Raw genomic sequence first — 18,800 nt, forward strand, 5'->3', positions numbered from 1 at the left:
TCTGTTCATGGGTTGAAGCAGTCTTTGTATTCCTTTTCCCGGGGAACTGAAACTCCCCAATCGATCTTCAAGAGGGCCCTGGGGAAGGAGCTGATTCATGAAGGAGAGTGTTTCAGCGTGGCATTTACTCTCTGCATTTCATTAAACCAACAGGGTAAGGAGTTAGGAAGTTTTATTGCCAAATGGAAAGAAGATAATGTGAACTGAAGCCCTTGTAGACTGACCGCAGAGGCCCTGGCGTGGGCACCTCCTCCCGGCCTGGCCAGGTGTGCCCAGTGGAGGGAAGCGGCGGCCTAGACTTGGACTTGGAGCTGCTGCCCGGTGGGGAGAACGGTGGGGCTTGCTTTTTTTGCTTTTTTTCCAGTCAGAGTCCTCACGGGCGCCACGACAGCGCTGCCAGCGAGGCGGCGATCAGCCTGTCCCTCTTCCCCAGGCACTGGTTGACTGCCCGTTAACAGGGGGACTGCACAGCTGCAACCAGAACGTGAACACAGTTGAGAAGCCTTCCGTTTTGATGATTAAAGACATCGGAGAGTTGCCACAGACAGGTGAGGCTTTCCCAGTCCAGCTGTGGGACCGCCACCTGCCTGGGCCTGCTGGCGGACCGCTTCCAGTGCAGGTGAAGGGGGAGAAGCAGATGTCAGCGTCTGTCTCTACCGCCCCATCCACACCTTTCCTTGAGGGCCACCCTACCTGGAAGAAGCGTCCATCACAGATGAAACAATACCAAGTGAGCAGAGTCTCTCCCAGAGAGGCTTTCCTGGTATTGTCTGATTACTGCAGCTCTCAGAATAAGGGAAGAGAGAGCTGAAGGCAGAGACTGGCAAAGACTTCGGAAAATACTGTCCTAGAGAAATCCACTACTTCATCCAGCAGAACTAGAGTCTGTCTTTACCGACCATTAAATCAATGTTGGGGAGAAGAACTAAAATCAGCCAGAAGGCAATCAGAAGCTTGTGGGCAGGGGGTGCTCAGTGAGGGTAGGCATGGAAGGAATGGAGTGTTACAGAATATTCTAATTGCTTGTATTATTTCTATGATTCCTTGGTCTCTCAAATCGTGTAAATTCAAGCCTACAAAGCACATGAATTTCGAAAACTGACAGCAGTTTGCGTTTTGCTCAGTAAAGGCAATGGTCTCCCATATAACTGCCAGTTGAGCGTAAATCTATGCTATACAGTATTTTTTTGAAGATAGTCTGGCAGTGTGTATTAAAAGTCTTAAAAATTTCATGCCCGTTGACCTAATAATTGAGTTCGGGAAATGTCACCAAAGAGTGAAAACAGAAGTTCATCCCAGTATCAGCTCGTGCGAGAATGGCCGAGCAACACAGGAAACTAAAGCGATGCCCTTGGCAGGGTCCTTTGCCGGAGACAGGGCTTTGGTCAGGAAAGAAAGGGACTCTGACCTGGGAGAAAGATAGCGCTTGGTCCCTCATATTCCTCTGGACGCTTTGGGCAGGCAGAAGAAACTCCCACCCTTAGAGAAACATTCCCCAGAGAAACACCGTACCAGTTTCCACACAGGCACCATACTTGAGGCAGATTTCTCATAAAGTGATAACACCTTCCCTCCTTGGCTCTAGGCCCATAACTAGGGGCTGATGACAGCCCAGCCTGAGCAGGGAACACAGGCCCTGCCCTGGGAAGAAAGGCATGACTCATCAAAAGAGTCGCAAGACCTGGCTTGGCAGGTACCAAGGAAATAGAGGTGGGAGTGGCTCTGAGGGTGCTGGGCCAGGGTCAGGGCTGGGCAGGGGGCCTAATGTCCTGGCAAGGAGATCTGAAGTTTTCCTAATTCACTGCTGGGACAGCCCCTGAAGTTGAGCCTCGCTGGCACTTGGAGTAAATGAAAAGGAGAAGCCAGAACTGAGCAGGCTGGCAGAGCTGCAGGGCTTCTCAGAACCGGAAGAGAGCTGAGGACCCGAGACAACCACTGCTGCCCAAACTGGGGAGGCCAGCAGGCGAGTCCAGAGAGAAAGCAAGCTGTGTGAAGCTCACTTTAAATAGGAGACGCATATAGAATAAAAGTAAGTGGAGGAAGAAAGATAAACCATGGTACCATTCATCTAAAGAAAACTACAGTAGCTATATTAATTTCAGACAGAGGAGACTTCAGAGCAAGGAAAGTTATCAGGAATAAAGAGGAGCATTACATAATGATTAAGACATAAAAATCCAAGAAGACATAAAAATCTTTAACGTGTATATGCCTAACAACAGAGCATTAAAATACACGGGGTAAAAAACTCTGACAGAGCAGCAAGGAGGAATACATGAATCTACTATCATAACTGGAGAATTCAACATCCCTCTGTCAGAGATGAACAGATGGAGCAGGCAGGAAATTGGTAAGGATATGTTTGGACTCGCCAACAGCATCAATCTGGATATAATGGACATCTACAGACTGCTTTGGGGGCTTCCCAGGTAGTGCTAGTGGTAAAGAACCCACCTGCCAATGCAGAAGACATAAGATGTGAGTTCGATCCCTGGGTTGGGAAGATTCCCCTGGAGGAAGGCACGGCAACCCACTTCAGTATTCTTGCCTGGAGAATCCCATGGACAGAGGGGCCTGGAGGGTCGCAAAGACAGTCCATAGCATCGCAAAGAGTCAGACACGACTGAAAGGACTTAGCACCCATAGACTGCTTTATCCATCAACAGCTGGACACACATTCTTCTCAAGCTCACTTGGAAACATTCATGCAGATAGACCACATTCTGAACCATAAAATGCACCTTAACAAATCTAATAGAACAGAAATCACAATGACCTGCTCCTAGACCATGATAGAATTAAACTGTAAATCAGTCACAGAAAGATAGCTGGAACTGCCCCCCTGCCACACACACACACACGCACACTTGAAGATTAAACAGCACAGTTTTAAATAACACGGGTCAAAGAAAAAATCGCAAATGAAATCTCATATTTTGAACTAAATGAAAATGAAAACACTACTTATCAAAATTTGTGGGATGTAGCAAAAGCAGTGCTTAGAAGGAAATTTAAATCACTGAATATTAGGAAAGATGAAAGATCCAAAATCAATCATCTAAGCTCCCACCTTAGGAAATTAGAAAAAGAAGAGCAAATTAAATCCAAAGTCAGCAGAAGGAGAAAAATTATAAAAAATCAACATAGCAATATAGATGTCAATGAAATTGAAAATAGGAAATCAACAGAGAAAATCAATGAAAAAAAAGCTTGTTCTCTGAAAAATTCCAGAGGAGACAGAGCTTTGGAAGGGAACAGTCTGCCACCAGCCCATTCCTTCCCTGCGGGCCCACAGATTCTGGCCATGGGCTAAGGACCTGACCTGGTGCACAGAGCGGGGTTCTATGGGAAAAAGAGAAACCAGCAAAACTTAAACTAGAGAGGTTGTGCATGGCCAGTGTGATAACGTGAATTTTCAGGATCCCTAAATGCACAACCAGGTTTATATTTGCTGAATTTTAAGGCCATTTGTGGAGGAGTGGGGGAAAGGTGTCAGAAAAGCAGATGGCCATCTATAGTATCCCACAGAGTTAATCAGATTTTCTATTCCTGCGTGAGCTGTTACAGCTGGAGACATCAGGTAAGTGCAGAACTGGGCTGCACACGCAAGGTTGACTCCTCCCAAATTTACAAGTCAGGTCATTTAGTGTCCCAGTCCTGGGGTGGAAGGAGGAAGGCGGCGGACAGAGGCCGTGGAGCCCTGAGGGCCGTGCAGCGCCTCACCCCCTTCCTCCGGCCTCCCACACCTTTACAGGTGGCCCGGCCGTTTCATACTGAGAGGGTAACAGGCAGGAAGGCCAGGGGTCTCCAAATGGAAAAAAGAAGCTGCAGGTGCCAGACATTTTTATCTCTCTTAAGCGGCAGGAAGAAACAAACCAGCGATATGTTTTTCCTTCTCTATACAAATTTAAAAGAGGTTTCTCTTAAAGTGCTGTGTTGCCATGACACCTGGTCTCACCTGAAGCTAACTACTCTCAAACCTTGAGTTGACCAATACGTTTCTTTTTCGTATGGAAATGTTGTCTTAAGCTATGTTAATGAACCCCAGACTCTATCTTAAAGTTGGTTCCGCCAAATGGCCTAAATTTACTTACTCAGGTATTGTTCCCCTAATCTATGTAAATGAAAATATTTGTTGGTATTCTGCCCTTCTACAAGATTCAAGTCAATCGTTTTATGGCCAGGGATGAATTATCTGGTATCATTCTAAATTTTATGACATCCTTTTCATTAACAGACTGTGAGTGACTATATAACAGACAGCTAAAGACTAGGAGGGGGGTATTCTTTTGCCCCCTTCTGATGCCTATGTCAGAAGCTTTCCCTATCTCCTTTATACTTTAATAAAACTTTATTACACAAAAGCTCTGAGCGATCCAGCCTCGTCTCTGGCCCCGGATTGAATTCGTCTCCTCCGGAGGCCAAGAATCCCGCGTCTAATCGTTCAGCAACAACCTTTCAACACCCAGGGTTCCACTGTGCAGAAGAGTACTGGATGACATCCCTTATATGTGAAGTCTACGAAGAAATGACGCAGATGAACTTGGGGAAGAAATAGACTCACAGGTTTAGAGAACAGACTCATGGTTGTTCAGGGGAGGGGAAGAATGGGGGCAAGAGACGGGGGGTTTGGGATGGACGTGTACTCGCTACTATATTCAGAGTGGATAACCAACAAGGACTTGCTGTGTAACATGAAACTGCTCAGTGTTACGTGGCAGCCTGGATGAGAGGAGAGTTTGGGGGAGAATGGATACACGAGTCCCTTGGCTGTTCACCGGAAACTATCACAACGCCTGTTAATCAACGATACTCCAATATAAAGTAAAAAGTTTTTTTTTTTTTTAAATCCCATTATGTAGGCAGGGTAGAGATTATCCTGTTTTATGAAAGAGAGATCTGGGTCTGGAATAACTTGCCCCAGAAGACCCAAGTGCTGGGTGTCTGAGCTCCGCTTAGAATCCAAGACTCCCAGTTCTCTTTCCACTAGGGTACTGCTGACCTTTAGGGACAAAACAACAAGAAATGTGGCCCTACGGAGCCGAGAACCTGGCCAGATGGTGTACTGCCTTCCGCGCTGTGTGTGCCCGAGGGCCTGGCACACAGGGGCAGGGGCAGGGGCAGTACTTGCTGAGTGAATGACAGAACCAGGCCAACGGAAGGTTCGAAAAGGAACAAGTGACTTTCCTAACGAGGGTCACTGAGACCATGGTAACAGGATGTTGGTCTTTGGCCCTTGCAGCATTCTTGGAGATGGGCAGCCTGGATGTTCTTACCTTTGAACAGAGTGTGGAAAGTTCTCTGCTCCATAGGCGGGCCACATTTCTGTTGACCCAGGGCCAGCGGAGCTAAAAGGAAACATCTGTGTGCGACGAGGGTGGAGGGGTGGGGGATGTTTTCATCCGTGCACGACGTGGGTGGGGTGGCCCGTGCTTGTTTTATATAATTCAGATTTCCAGCAGCTTGGGAGGGAAAAAAAAAAAAACAACAACTGAAATGTGCCTTTCGGAGCCCTCTTCAGATTTTTCTGCCTCTGGCTTTATTGTCAAAATGATTCTTTGTGCAGGGAAACTGACAGAAGACTGGGCCCTGAGGGTGGGGTGTGAGCGCACAGACCTTTCCTTTCACTTGTGGACAGTAACCCCGCATAGATCTCCTGGCTGAAATGCCCCCAGCTTGGTGCCCTATCGGCTGGTAGAGGTCTGGGGGACGGTCCACGAGAAGATCTTTTATGCTGGGAGGATGAAATTCCCCAGGGCTGGTGGTGAGTCTACTGCAGGTGGCCGAAATGGTGGTCCTCACGTGGCCGGGGAGAACTAGGGATGGACAAGAGGACCTGGGGGGTTAATGGCCCTAAGCTCAACACGGGCAACAAATGAGGCATGCTGTGTCTACAAAGAGCGGCTTTCTGAATAGCGTGTCCATTCTGAACACAGGAGACACAGGCCCCTGTCCACAGCAGACTCCTTGAGAACACGCACAAACACAAACACAGTGAGGACTGTGGCAAGCAGAATTCTATGCAAAGAGGCTTTCAAGATTTTTAAAAGTCCAGGAACAGTATCTTAGAAGGAAAGTTGGGAGGAAGAGGGGAAGGAACAAGGAGAAGAGACAATCAAAGAGGGACAGCAAGGCCAGGTGCCAACATTTCAGTTCAGTAGCTCAGTCGAGTCTGTCTCTGCAACCCCATGAACTGCAGCACGCCAGGCCTCCTGTCCATCACCAACTCCCAGTTTACTCAAACTCACGTACATTGAGTCAGTGATTCTATCCAACCATCTCATCCTCTGTCGTCCCCTTCTCCTCCTGCCTTCAATCTTTCCCAGCATCAGGGTCTTTTCCAATGAGTTAGTTCTTCACATCAGATGGCCAAAGTATTGGAGTTTCAGCTTCAGCAGTCAGTCCTTCCAATGAATATTCAGGACTGATCTCCTTTAGGATGGACTGGTTGGATCTCCTTGCAGTCCAAGGGACTCTCAAGAGTCTTCTCCAACACCATAGTTCAAAAGCATCAATTCTTCAGCGCTCAGCTTTCTTTATGGTCCAACTCTCACATCCATACGTGACTACTGGAAAAACCACAGCTTTGACTATATAGGCCTTTTTTGGCCAAATGATGTCTCTGCTTTTTCATATGCTGTCTAAATTGGTCATAGCTTTTCTTCCAAGGAGCAAGCGTCTTTTAATTTCATGGCTGCAGTCACCATCTGCAATGATTTTGGAGCCCAAGAAAATAAAGTCTGTCACTGTTTCCATTGTTTCCCCGTCTATTTGCCATGAAGTGATGGGACCAGATGCATGATCTTAGTTTTTTTGAATGTTGAGTTTTAAGCCAGCTTTTTCACTCTCTTTCACCTTTATCAAGAGGCTCTTTAGTTCTTCGCTTTCTGCCATAAGTGGTGGTGTCATCTGCATATCTGAGGTTACTGATATTTCTCCCGGCAATCTTGATTCCAGCTTGTGCTTCATCCAGCCCGGCATTTCACATGATGTGCTCTGCATATAAGTTAAATAAGCAAGCTGAGTGGTTCCAAATCGGGGAAGGAGTATGTCAAGGCTGTATATTGCCGACATTTGCTGGCCCCTTAAACGACTGTTCTGGTGCACCAGGGAACTGCCTCACCACAGGGGGACTTTATAACTGTGGGGCTGCTGGGGCTGGCAGGCGGCCCGGACCTGGGTTTCGGTTTCCCCTGAAATGGTGGGATTCCCCGCCCCCATCAGGTAACCTGGAGCCAGCCAATCAACATGCGCCTAGCAAGAAAAAGGGAACCTATCAGGGGAAAGCTGAAAAGCCCGCGAACGCCCAAGTTTGAAAAAAGCCCGCGAAGGTTTGGGCCAATAAGATTACTTTGCAAACATGTAACCAATCCGCTTAAGCCAGCTACCAACTGCTTATGCACACCTTATAAATTGGGTAACAGCTTGAGCTCAGCGCTCTCTGACCCCGTACCACTGCGTTGGACGCGCGGCGGGAGCCCTGACTCGAGTCAGCAATAAACTTCCTTTTTTTGCGAGTTGCATTGTCTTGGAAGCCTTCTCTCTTCCCGCTCGGGGATTCAGACATCGGGCATAACAATAACAAGCCAAGTGTCTAATGATGGAACCAGCTATTTTGTAGAGTAATGAGCTGCTCGTTCCAGGAAAGCTTTAAGCAAACACATGGAGATCAATGGAAAAGGACATCCCATATCGGTTAAAGCACGTGGCCTCCTCCACTTAGCTGTCTAGCTCAGAGATCGAGGGACGGTGGGCCACTTGCCTCTAGAGAGGTCGCCTGCAGCCCCGCTGGCACGGAGGGCCTCGCACCCCCAGGGCGGCACAGTGGCCGGGGGACCGGCCGGGTAAGGACAGTCCCAGGCAGCTCTGATGCAGCCTGGCTCCCCCGTGGCTCCGACGGGGTAAGCCCCAGGGCAGAGGGTTCTAGGCTTCTGAGTGGCTCCTCTAGGGCCCCCTCCCCAGCCTACCCAGGGCACGGCCTCCACAGCTGGGCTTATGCTGGCCTTGTACTTGGAAACAAACTCCTCTCGTTTCCCTGCTGCCCAAGAGCCGAGAAGAGAAAATCAGGAACACAATGGAGTTTTAAAAAGAAAAAGAGAACCATAATTTCTCTTGCCGTGTGCTACCCATCCAGAGTTCCAGGAAGCAAGACTCCCTGGTAGGTTGCTTAATCTTTGGCCCTCAACGTCCCACTGAGGGCACGGCTGAGAATATAAAGCCTTCTTGCACTCTGAGAACGTGAGGGCTGGCCCAGATAGGAAGGGCCAGCCGCACGGAGTGCCTGCTGCCTGCCCCAGGCTCTGGCGCTGGGGGACTGCAGGGCGGGGCCTGGCCCACCGGGCTTCAGGCACGTCCCTGCCCAGGTCAGATGGAGCAAGGCGGGGGTCCCTGCAAGAAGAGCCTGAGTTACACAGTGTGGCATTTTCTTGTGGAACCATCTAAAGCTCACACAAAATCTGCAACTACAGCACAGAGAACGTTTTTCCCCTGAGCCATTTCCAAGGAAGTCATTGACCTGATGCCCTATCACTGCCTCCCACTTTAGTGCATGGTCCCTGTGGCTGAGGCCCTCTCTTCCATCATCACGACGTACCATCCCTGCCACGTGCTCCTCACCCCGTCCCAGGGGCGTCCAGAGAGCAGAAGGGTCTGGTCCAGAGCGCAGCACATTTGCTGTTCTGTCTGTGACCTCCTTCGTGTCCTCAGATGTGTCCTGGACAGTTCTGAAAACTGCTGGGCAGTTGCTGTGGAGGGAGCCCCTCAGTTGGGCTTGTGCGTTGTGTCCTCGGCACGAGTCTCCCCCCAGCCCATCAGGTGCTCGGGGGCTGCAGGCTCTCTGCTGGGTCCGTTTCTGACGGTGCTGACCTCGGTCACTTCATTAAAGTGACGTCTGCCCAGGCTTCTCCGTTGCAAGGTGACTCTTTCCTCTTTGTAGTTAATAAGTATTTTGTGGGCAAATAATCTGAGACAATGAAAATATCTCAAAAACAAAAAGAAAAGAAAATATCTCATTGCTCATCAGACTTGCAGTGTATTCACTTATTTGTATCTGTATGCACTCATGCCTTCCTATTTTACTGTTACTGTCACTGTTTTGATGTTCAAACTGTCCCCGATTTGGGCCCTAAGAAGCTCCTTCAAGCTGGTTCCGTGTCCTGCCACGTTCTCATCCTTCTTTAAACATTTTCTTATGTTCTGGCAAAATAACTTGGGCTGGGCTTAGCTTCTCCTTTTCCTGCCCCAGCCCTGTAATAAGCCGTTGCTCCAAGGTGCTGCGGTTCCTTTTCGTGGAAAGCTGTATTGAGAAGCCAGCACTTGGATGCTAGGCATGCTCAAGCCTTTGGTGGGGCTGCTGCTCCACCCAGACGTCTAGCTGGGGGACTGATGCGCTCATTTCTGTGGACAGTTACAGATTCGGCTCCATGTGTCCAAGTCCACAACTGCACACCGACAGCTCCAATTTTAATCCTACACTGTTGGAAACATTCTCTATGTTTTCTCTATGTATTTGTATCTCCCTTTCCTGACAATGAGAAACCTGGCTCTCAAGGTCTTTTTTTTTTCCCCACGGTCTTAATAAATGTACTTATTTGACGTGTAAGCACTCTCTCCCATGTGTCCCCACCCGCTCTCCCACGCAGATCTCTTCTCCCCTTGGACTCCAACACTGCATGTGGGACCTCTGTTCCCCCGGGGGGTGCCCCCTTCCACCCTGTTGCGTCCTGACACCCCACACCAGGCCGCCCTCCCTGGGGACATTCTTTCCTCCCTGCCCCGTGTCTGACACCACTCTGGGACACCAGGCTGCCCCTCTCCCACCGTGGTCGCCTTGGCTTCAGGAAAGGATGGTTGAAAAACAGAGAGTGAAAGCAAGAAAGGAAAGTTCTTTGTATTTTTAACCAAACATGCAACAAGAACACAGATGCAGAACCACAAGGGAATCACAGCAAACACTCCAGACAATTTGGCAGCGAGCCCCAGCTCTGTCCCTAAGGAGACACGGTTCCATGACTGTTCTGTACCCGGGCTGGGGTCAGATACTGGTGCTGCCTCAAACAGGTTTGGTAGCTGAGGCTCCCTTAACCTCACTGAGCCTCAGTTTCCTCAACTGTAAAATGGGGAAATGCCAGCACCTGCCTCAGATTGCTGGTGTGAGGCCTTTGTGAGGCCAGGGAAAAGCGTGACCCAGTGCCTGCCTGAGGTAACTGCCCAGCAGATGGGAGCTCTGAGGACGACTGTGTATTTTGCAGAATCCTAGAAAACAATGACTCTGTTTCAGAGGGCGGGGCCAGGATGCTGGGTGGGTGTTCCCCCAGCAGCAGCCAGGTTCTGCGGCTCCCAGGCCTTCCTCTTTTTGCAGGATATACTTTTTTTTTTTTGGCACTCCGGCAGCCAACTTTGGGAGGGTTTCCTGGACAGAGGTCCCCGTGGCCGTGCCTCAAGACTCGCCGCTCGGCCCCAGCTGCCAGTGCTCTGTGACCCAGGCCCACGCAGGCAGCAGCAGCCGCAGCCCGGCCGGCAGCAGCATGGCGCTCTGGGGGCCCTGCCTGCTCCTCTGCCTCCTCTCCCTCCTGACCCAGGTCGCCGCCGACACCCCCACCGCCAAGGTCAAGAAGGCTGCAAATGCCAAGAAAGGTAAGGAGGTGGGTGGGGAGCTAGCCGCTCTCTCCTTGACAGGCCCCCACCCTCCCTTCTCTCCTTCCCTTCCCTTCTCCCCAGCCCAGCATCAGTGAGGTAGCCACCCGCACCCCCCAAGACTGGGACCGGGGTGAGTTCTCCAGCCACAGGGGCAGCTGTCAGAACTGTCAGAGTCACTGGCTCTTAGAATCGGAAAGAACTTTGCAGATCACCTTAACGGACACGCACTCCTCCCCCACCACCCCAAGATTTTAAGAGAAACCAAACCTTTGGCTTGGCAGCCTGGAGATGTCCGACTCTCCTCGGGAGGGCTGACAAGGCTCCGCTTTGTTGTCTCCGAACCTCAGGCTGCTCAACTGTGAAACTGAGATGGGGGCCTTGGCTCAAAAGGTTGGTTGGGAGGATTTCATGATAGAAAACATGTAAGGCATCTGGAACACAGGGTATAACGTAATGCACAGGGGAAGGAAAAAAGAACAATTCATGGTTCTATGGTGTATCACAGCCTTGAGGAAATGAAAATGTTCACGGCTGAACTAGGACAGTGGAGGCGGCTTTGCTCTCCCTCCGCGGCCTCTGGGCCTAGGGTGTCCTTGGGTGGCCCTGGCCTCAGCAAGGCCTGCCCTTGGAGCCCTGCCTGCAGTGAGGTCACCCCGGGCTGTGTTGAGACAACACTAGTGAAGTGCCATGGCAATGCCGTGGGCTGTCACCCCCACAGGGCTCCAGGAGATGAGAGTGCTGATGCAGGCAGCAAAACGGCTGGCCTGGGGCCAAGGGCACAGACGAGGCACGGCCAGGGGGCGTAGCTGCACTCAGGCCCCTCCCGGAGCCGCCACTGTAAATGGACAGCTGCCCATTGGTCATGGATGATGTGCGCAAGGGCACGTTAGGACCGTGGAGACCCACAGGCCTGCAACAGAATGGGCGGGTCCCGGGGCCGACAGGAAATGATCCCCAAGGTTTCAGTTCATAAAATAAACAACAAAAAATTCAAAGCAGAATGGATACTTATGTGACATTTGTTTTGAAAAAGGGATTTATGTAAATATATATATATTTACTTCAAAGAAAAAAATACATATTTACTTGTATATGCATAGAACTTTTCTGGAGGGATTCACAAGAGTTAGCAACAGTGATTATCTCTGGGAAGAGAAACTAGAGAGCTGAGAGCAGATTGACTGGGAAAGAGACTTGAACATTTTGAACTGTTCGGGTATTTAAATACTATATGGCTGTGTTGCCTTCCACAAAATGTTCATTAAAAAAAAGAGAGGACTGGCGGCATGCATGCTATGTCCATGAACATTAGCGAAAAATGCCACCAAGGATGTTCTTTGTAAAGGATACACAGTTCCAAAGGCAAAGAACAGAATTTTTCAATGTGGAAAAGAGTTGCTAATTTCTCAAGTTTCCCGAAGATGTAGTATGTATTTATTCGAACATGTAAATCACAGATCTCATCACATGGACACGAAGGTCAAACCAGACAATGCCCTGGTCCTCTCCAGCCATGCAGGTGGCCCGTGGAGGTCCAGGGCACTGGAGGCCCGCAGGACAGCAGACAGCAAGAGCGGAGTGCCCTGACTCTCTCTCCCTGTCCCTGCCAGCCCGGGCACCCGCCCTGCTGGTCTGTGTGCTGTTCCTCCGGGAAAGTACACCTGGGAGGTTGCCAGGGCCCCGGCCCTGCTTCCCGTGCTCTGTTCTCCTCTGGAGCTGGGAGGATGGTCAGGGTGGGGGGGTCACTGAAGCCTCTGCCTGTACCCCCACCCCACCCCTGCCAATTGCCATCCCATCTGATCCCTTCTACGCAATGCAGTACAGGTCTCCTGTGAGCAAGAGCAAGTAAGGAGGGTCCCTGGCAGAAGGGAAATCACGAGCAATCACTTGGATGACCTCTGGCAGGAACAGGGAGAGACAGAGTCTGCCATAACATCAAGGTCGAAGGGTCATCCCCTGTCCCCTTGTGGCTGATGGTGGTCCACCCCTCCAGTCCCTGCCCTGCCCCCATCCCTCCTGCCTTCATCAAGGGATTGTGCCCACTTCCTTCTGACTTCATCCTAGATGCCGTGAGTCCGAAGATGCTGGAGGAGCTCAAAGCTCAGCTGGACAGCCTGGCCCAGGAGGTGGCCCTGCTGAAGGAGCAGCAGGCCTTGCAGACAGGTGAGTGAACATGGCCACCTCTCCAGGCGGGCGTGTGTTGGACACAGGTGCTCAGGCCAGCAGTCAGGGGTCCGCTTCTAGCCTTTGGCCCAGCACCAGGGAACTGGCTGGCTCCCCTAGTCCAGGGCACCAGATTCAAGGAGGCCCCTCCTCAGCCTGCTTCCTCTCAGGAAGATCCCCTGATGTGTGGAAGCAGGAAGGTCCCAAGAGGACAATGAACTCTCCCACAAGAATCCATTACCGCCCGCTGGACGCGTGAGCCCTGGAGGGCTGGTGGAGCAGAGGCCATCCTAATGAGCCCCCAGGAGACCCCCCACTCAGCCGGCTCCACAGTCCTGTAGGGCATGAGCCTCAACACCTGTGGAGCAGCTTTGCTGATCCTGTCACTCCCAGTCATCATCACTGTGCCGAGGCAGGATTTATCATCCCTGCTCTAGAGAGGGGAGCTGAGACAGAGAGCCCTGGTTTTGCCCATTTTCCCCTGGCTGGCCAGTGCAAGTTAGGCTGGGAGTGGAGGTGGCCGGCCCGGTGCGTGCTGGGTGTGAGCAGAGGTGGGCTGTGGTCTTCCTGGCTCTGCACGAGCCAGCTGAGCCAGGATGGACAAAACACCCAGCAGTGGAGCCTGGGGACACAGTCCGCTCACAGCCACCTGCCCTGGCACTTCCTGGCCAGCCTGCCTGGACAACCCGTTCTCTTTCTCTCCACCGAGTGCCTTTCACATTGTCTCAAATTTTCACACACCTCAGACTCACCTACTCCTTCGTGACCTTGCCCTGGAGGACAGAGACTACAGACGATCAGTAATACTTAACACATGGGGGAATGTTTAAGATGAGCACAATGCCGTTTGAGGCCTCAGTTTCCTCATCTGTAAAGTAGAAGGGCTGGGGCTGGACTTGCAGGGTAAACTCTAAGGTCTCATGACTAAGCTCTGCACTTGTGCAAAGACCATGCAACCCAGATGCCGGTTGCCTTCTGAGGTGGGCAATGTCGTGGGGACCTCCCTGTGCAAAGTCCACAGCATACAGAGATCCAAACACCCCCTCCACGTTTGGTGATTCCCAGAAGGTTCATGGGCTCCCGGTCTCCTTGGGGGCCTTCTCTCTCTCATCACCCTCTCTTTTATGACAATCTGCAAGTCACCTTGCCAAGAACCCCACACAAAGCATTCCTGAGCTCTGCTGACCTAGCCAAAGAGTTGAGAGAATGAGGGGTTAGGGGAGAAACCCTTCCCTCCTGCCATCTGCCCTTCCTCTCCCCCAATCAACAAACACATGTGAGGTCCCCACCTAGCAAGCCTCTGCCAGGCACAAGGAGACACAGGTGGACCCAGTGGAGCCCTGCTCTGGGGGCCTCAATATATCCATGCAATCAGTGTATTCCCTGGCACCCTTAAAGCAGGTGTAGGAAGATAAAGAGGGATTCCATGCAGAGGGCATAGCAGGAGCAGAGCTAGGGAGGGCCAGCATGAACCCACCAGATCACAAGTAGGCCAGAGTGACAAAATGTCAGTTACTATGGTTAGGTACTGAGAGCTGACACTTATTGAGGACTATGTTAGTGTTGTGGGTGGGGTTCCCAGGGAGCAGCCCTGAGCTGGAGCCGAGCCTGCAGGAGGTTCATGAGGGAGCACCTCCCAGGATCAGTACCTGATCAGTACCCAGGATCAGAAGGGAAGAGACAGGACTCAGGAGTGGGCAGAGTACCCTGTGTCTCAGTAAAGGCCCCAGAGACTGCAGAGGGAGCCCTGACCTCGGCAGGGCCCTTCAGAGCTGTAATGAGTCAGGACAAGGGGGCTCATGGGCCAGTCCCTGGGTGGGGGCTGCTCTGGGGAGGGGCAAGCTGTGGGCGAGGGGCTATCTCCCACTGAGGCAATCCCCAAAGGGAGGCTGAGAGCTAAGAGTTGTCTTTGGGCAGCGCTCCCAAAAGCTGGGATGGACAGACCTTCACCCCAAAGGGGTCTAGGTGGCATTTCACAGTGTCCCCAGAAGGAAGGAAAGACAGTGTGGGGCCAGGCTGGGAAGGGCGATGAAGCTGGGCTAGGATGCACCACGAGGGGACATGGCAGAGCTGGCTGACTTGGGACAGTGTCTGTGAGTAAGACACCTCAGTGATGCTCCAGGCCTGGAGTTGAGAGTTCCAGGAGTGTCCGGTGCTCACGGGGACACAGGGACATGTGTTAAGTGAGAGTAACAGAGTGAGCAGGTGAGTGAGTGGGGGAGGTGGTGGAGTGCAGACCCACCCCTAAAATTTTGAGGATCAGCAGCAAGAGGACAAATGGAGACATATACTCCAACTGTCTAAATATCTCAAGTTATAAACCCAGCTAAAGAATAAACTGCTAAGCAGAAACAGTCTATGTTCCTAATGAGACCAAATACACACCTTCATCACAACCTTTGAGACCAGAATCAAATTTAGAACTCTTGGACTCCTCAGAGTTCTGAGCCCGAGACAGCGAGCTCCTGGCCCACTGCCTGGGCCATCTCTTCTGTCCGGGGACTGGCCAGTCTCAGCTCTGTGCTCCCAGTCGCCACCCCAACCAGCCCTCAGGAGCACTGACCCAGAAGAGGCTGCTGGCAGATGCTGGGAGCCTGTCTGGGCCCCTGGGGCAAGGATTTGGGGTCCTCGGCACCTGGAGTGTGGTCTGGACTCTGGGTCAGCATGTCGCCTGGCCCCAATCTCAGGGAGAGTGGGGCGGGAGGAAGATCAGAGCAGGTGGCTTTGGTGGGGCTCCCTGGGAAGCCCATTCTGAGATGGGGTTCATTCATCGAGGAGAGTCCGGGGCGCCAGCTGTGAAGGGGGGCGGTGGGAAGCAGACTGGGCAGAGGGGCACCCAAGGCCAGCTTCTGCCCCCCCTGTGCAGCCTCCAAGCTAAAAGGCCCCTAAAGGGCCTTTTAATTCTGCTAAAGGCAGAATTATCCTGCCTGGGAGAGAGATGCCCCCGCTCCTGCCTCCCCTGGGCACTGGATGGGGCACCCAGGAGAAGGGTGTGACCTTGAGGGAGGGAGGGGCCGTCTGTCTGCAGCTGAGGGGGCTGGGCCAACGCCCAGCAGCAGGGGCTCCATCCCCGCTGTGAATCGGGGGTCTCAGATGCGCGTCAGTGCCCATCACAGCACGGCCCTCGGGCCTGGGCCTGGAGCCCCTCCGCGGCGACAGGGCTGGATGGAGCGGGGTGAGCCGGCCCCTGGCAGTGGGCTCTCGGCTGGGGAGCCTGGGGTGACGGCCACTTCTCCCCTCCCAGTCTGTCTGAAGGGTACCAAGGTGCATATGAAGTGCTTCCTGGCCTTCGTCCAGGCGAAGACCTTCCACGAGGCGAGCGAGGACTGCATCTCACGCGGGGGCACCCTGGGCACCCCGCAGACGGGCTCCGAGAACGACTCCCTATACGAGTACCTGCGCCAGAGCGTGGGCAGCGAGGCCGAGGTCTGGCTGGGCTTCAACGACATGGCGTCCGAGGGCGCCTGGGTGGACATGACCGGCGGCCACATCGCCTACAAGAACTGGGAGACGGAGATCACGGCGCAGCCCGATGGCGGCAAGGTCGAGAACTGCGCCACCCTATCGGGCGCGGCCAACGGCAAGTGGTTCGACAAGCGCTGCCGCGACAAGCTGCCCTACGTCTGCCAGTTCGCCATCGTCTAGCGGGCCGGGAGGGCCGGGCCTGAGGCGCGGCGCCCCCCGCGCGCTGGGCGCCTCCTTTCGCAAATAAAGAGTGCACCATGATGGAGAGTGGCTGCAGTCTGTGCCGGTTCCCACGGGCGGGGAGAGTCCAGGTGCCCTCTGGGTTCCCTGGGAGAAGGCTGTTAGGAGGCGAGGGAGAAGAGAACAGGGGGGAGGCGGGAACCCTTGACTGCAGCTGCCTTTTTTAATTAAACAACTTCATATTTCATTTGATTTCCCTCTTACAGAAAGATTTGCAAGAATTTCCGAATACCTTTCATCCAGATTCCACAAACACTAATATCTCCCCCTATTTGCTTATCATTTTATTTTTTCCTGAACCGTCTGACAGTAAATTGCAGACGTGATGCCTTTACCCCTAAATATTTCAGTGTGTTTCCTGAAAGCAAGGACATTTTCTCACGGAAGCATGGACGTTTCCTCAAGGTCCGGAAATGAACGCTGATACTCTATTGTTATCTAAGTTACAGCCCTTATTCCTATTTCCAGGCTTCTTATCATAAGACTCCACTTCAGCGTCCCCTCCAGAACTCCAGGGCAGAAGGGACACCCCCATCCCACCCTTTTCTGTTGGGGATTCATTTCTGGGGTGCACTGACACGCTGAGTCCTGTTGAGGTGAGAGCACGGTCTGCCCACAGGGAATATCTGCATCCCCCTTCTTGCCGAATAGGAGTCAAAAATGAGAGTGGCCAACACTGCCTGACTGTGTCCCCCTTTCCTGCTCCTCAAAGAAAGCTCCATCCTAGCAATACCAGCTACCACTTATTGAGTCCACTGAATCGCAGGAACTTTAAATAAAGTCATCTTATTTAATCTTATCCACCAGGGACAGGCATGTTATTATCTTCGTTTTGTAGAAACGCTGAGGCTCAGGGAAGCCGAGTGACTTCCGTTGGTCACGGGGCCAGTAAGCAGCAGAGCCAGGATTGCCAGGGCCTTGGCCTTTCCACCACCACCTTTCCACAGGGCCTTGCCTGTCTCACGGTACTGGACCTTCCCTGAGATAAAGCATCAGAGAAGTGGCCCTGTGAACCCCCCTGGCCCATCCAACCATGTAGGCCCAGCTCTAGTAACCCCCTTAGGGGAGGTCTTCCCAGATCAGCCATGGCATCATCCCCTGTGGGCACTTCTGCCATAGCTTTTCTCCCTGGTCATCTTTGAGTGTGTCTGCCTTCAGCAGTGAATTGATGGTATTTGATTTGATCGGGGGAGTGGGCTATGCCAGGGTAGAGAGCTTACAGTGAACTCTGTGTGTACGCCTGCCACACAGCCTGCCTGGAAACCATCTCATGTAATTCAACAGTTTAGGAAGATGTAATGATGGAAGACATTCATTATAGGTACAGAAACTGAAACTCAGAACAGCGATGTGATTCTTTTTTTCAGATGACCTAACAAGTGAGAAGCAAAAATGAGATGCAGGTCTCAGTCTGGCTGTAGTCTTGGGCTCTTTTTACCCCCACTCAGCTATCTAGCAGGATGCAGGAGGCCACAGGTTTTCAAAGTTTCTGCACTGGGTGGATGCCCCAAGAGGGCACCAGGCCTTTGCGTATGAGAGAGGGTGCTGGTAGAGAACTGCCATTGCGGCACTGCCTGATTTCAGCAGCAGGTGGCAGCATAAGCAAGAGAATCGTTAACCATTTTTAATCGGCTGCGAAAGCTCTTACGTTTTTAAGACACTGAGACTTGTGGACTTCAAGCTAGGGTACACCTGCCCTGGGATCTTGCTTTAAGTTTTGACCTGTTGTTGTTTGCATTAATTTTTATTTTTTAAAGCACTGTGTTCAAATATTTTGTATCATGATTACTGAATTTTTAGGCACTTCCTTAAATTTTGTACCCCAGTTAAACGCCTCACTCACCTCACCATTCCTTATGGCCCTGGGTACAAAATTAAAATTTTCCAAGGAGCATAAACAATGATAAGGTACTGGTTTCTAGATCTCCAGCTTCTACACTACTCTTTATTAGAACTGATGGTAGAGCCCTCTTTCATCATCACCCATTTCCCTCTTTACCATGTGCTGCCCTGGTGTGCAAAAATTTTGAGGATGTCCAACAAAGGGACAATTTGAAATAATGCTTTAAGTGCTGGTCAGGCAAAATACTGGGTAAAAACTCCTTTTGCAAGTTCAGTTGTTTCCAGTTCTTTGCCTTGGAGAAGAGGTTAATCAAGGTGTCAGTAATATCTTTCCTGGTTGTCAACTCACCCATCAATCTCTGCCAATATCCCTAAACCACAGGCTTTCCTGCATAACTGCTAGTTGGACAGCAAAGAAGACTGGTTCAAACTCTGGTCAGAGTCGGCCCCTG

At 51.7% G+C, this 18,800-nt stretch overlaps 1 protein-coding gene and 1 long non-coding RNA gene across 5 annotated transcripts in view; one reads left to right on the top strand and one right to left on the bottom strand.

Annotated features, from left to right (window-relative positions):
- The window catches only part of LOC110124197 (uncharacterized), a 34,722-nt gene that overhangs the window by 12,675 nt on the left and 3,247 nt on the right, over window positions 1-18,800 (bottom strand). The window contains exons 2-3 of one of the 4 annotated variants that reach the window (XR_002309697.2): window positions 10,906-11,069; window positions 5,117-5,462 (exon numbers count right to left, since the gene is read on the bottom strand). This is a non-coding gene — a long non-coding RNA (uncharacterized lncRNA). Of the gene's footprint in view, window positions 1-5,116; window positions 5,463-5,516; window positions 5,817-9,874; window positions 10,255-10,905; window positions 11,070-18,800 lie in introns of those variants that run through there. The other 3 variants (XR_011486258.1, XR_002309693.2, XR_002309696.2) reach the window with 3 other exon arrangements.
- Window positions 10,369-16,527, top strand: CLEC3B (C-type lectin domain family 3 member B). Its single transcript, XM_020872640.2, has 3 exons — window positions 10,369-10,635; window positions 12,703-12,801; window positions 16,046-16,527. The coding sequence occupies exons 1-3, from the start codon at window positions 10,527-10,529 to the stop codon at window positions 16,444-16,446; spliced, it is 609 nt and encodes a 202-aa protein (XP_020728299.2). The 5' UTR covers window positions 10,369-10,526; the 3' UTR covers window positions 16,447-16,527.

Source organism: Odocoileus virginianus, unplaced genomic scaffold, assembly GCF_023699985.2.
Source record: "Odocoileus virginianus isolate 20LAN1187 ecotype Illinois unplaced genomic scaffold, Ovbor_1.2 Unplaced_Contig_2, whole genome shotgun sequence".
Classification (NCBI taxonomy): Eukaryota; Metazoa; Chordata; class Mammalia; order Artiodactyla; family Cervidae; genus Odocoileus; species Odocoileus virginianus.

Excerpts from the sequence above, each read along its gene's own strand:
- CLEC3B (XM_020872640.2), top strand. The coding sequence starts at position 10,527 with ATGGCGCTCTGGGGGCCCTGCCTGCTCCTCTGCCTCCTCTCCCTCCTG. Across the intron at positions 10,636-12,702 it reads GGCTGCAAATGCCAAGAAAG|ATGCCGTGAGTCCGAAGATG; the intron begins GTAAGGAGGTGG and ends ACTTCATCCTAG. Across the intron at positions 12,802-16,045 it reads GCAGCAGGCCTTGCAGACAG|TCTGTCTGAAGGGTACCAAG; the intron begins GTGAGTGAACAT and ends CTCCCCTCCCAG.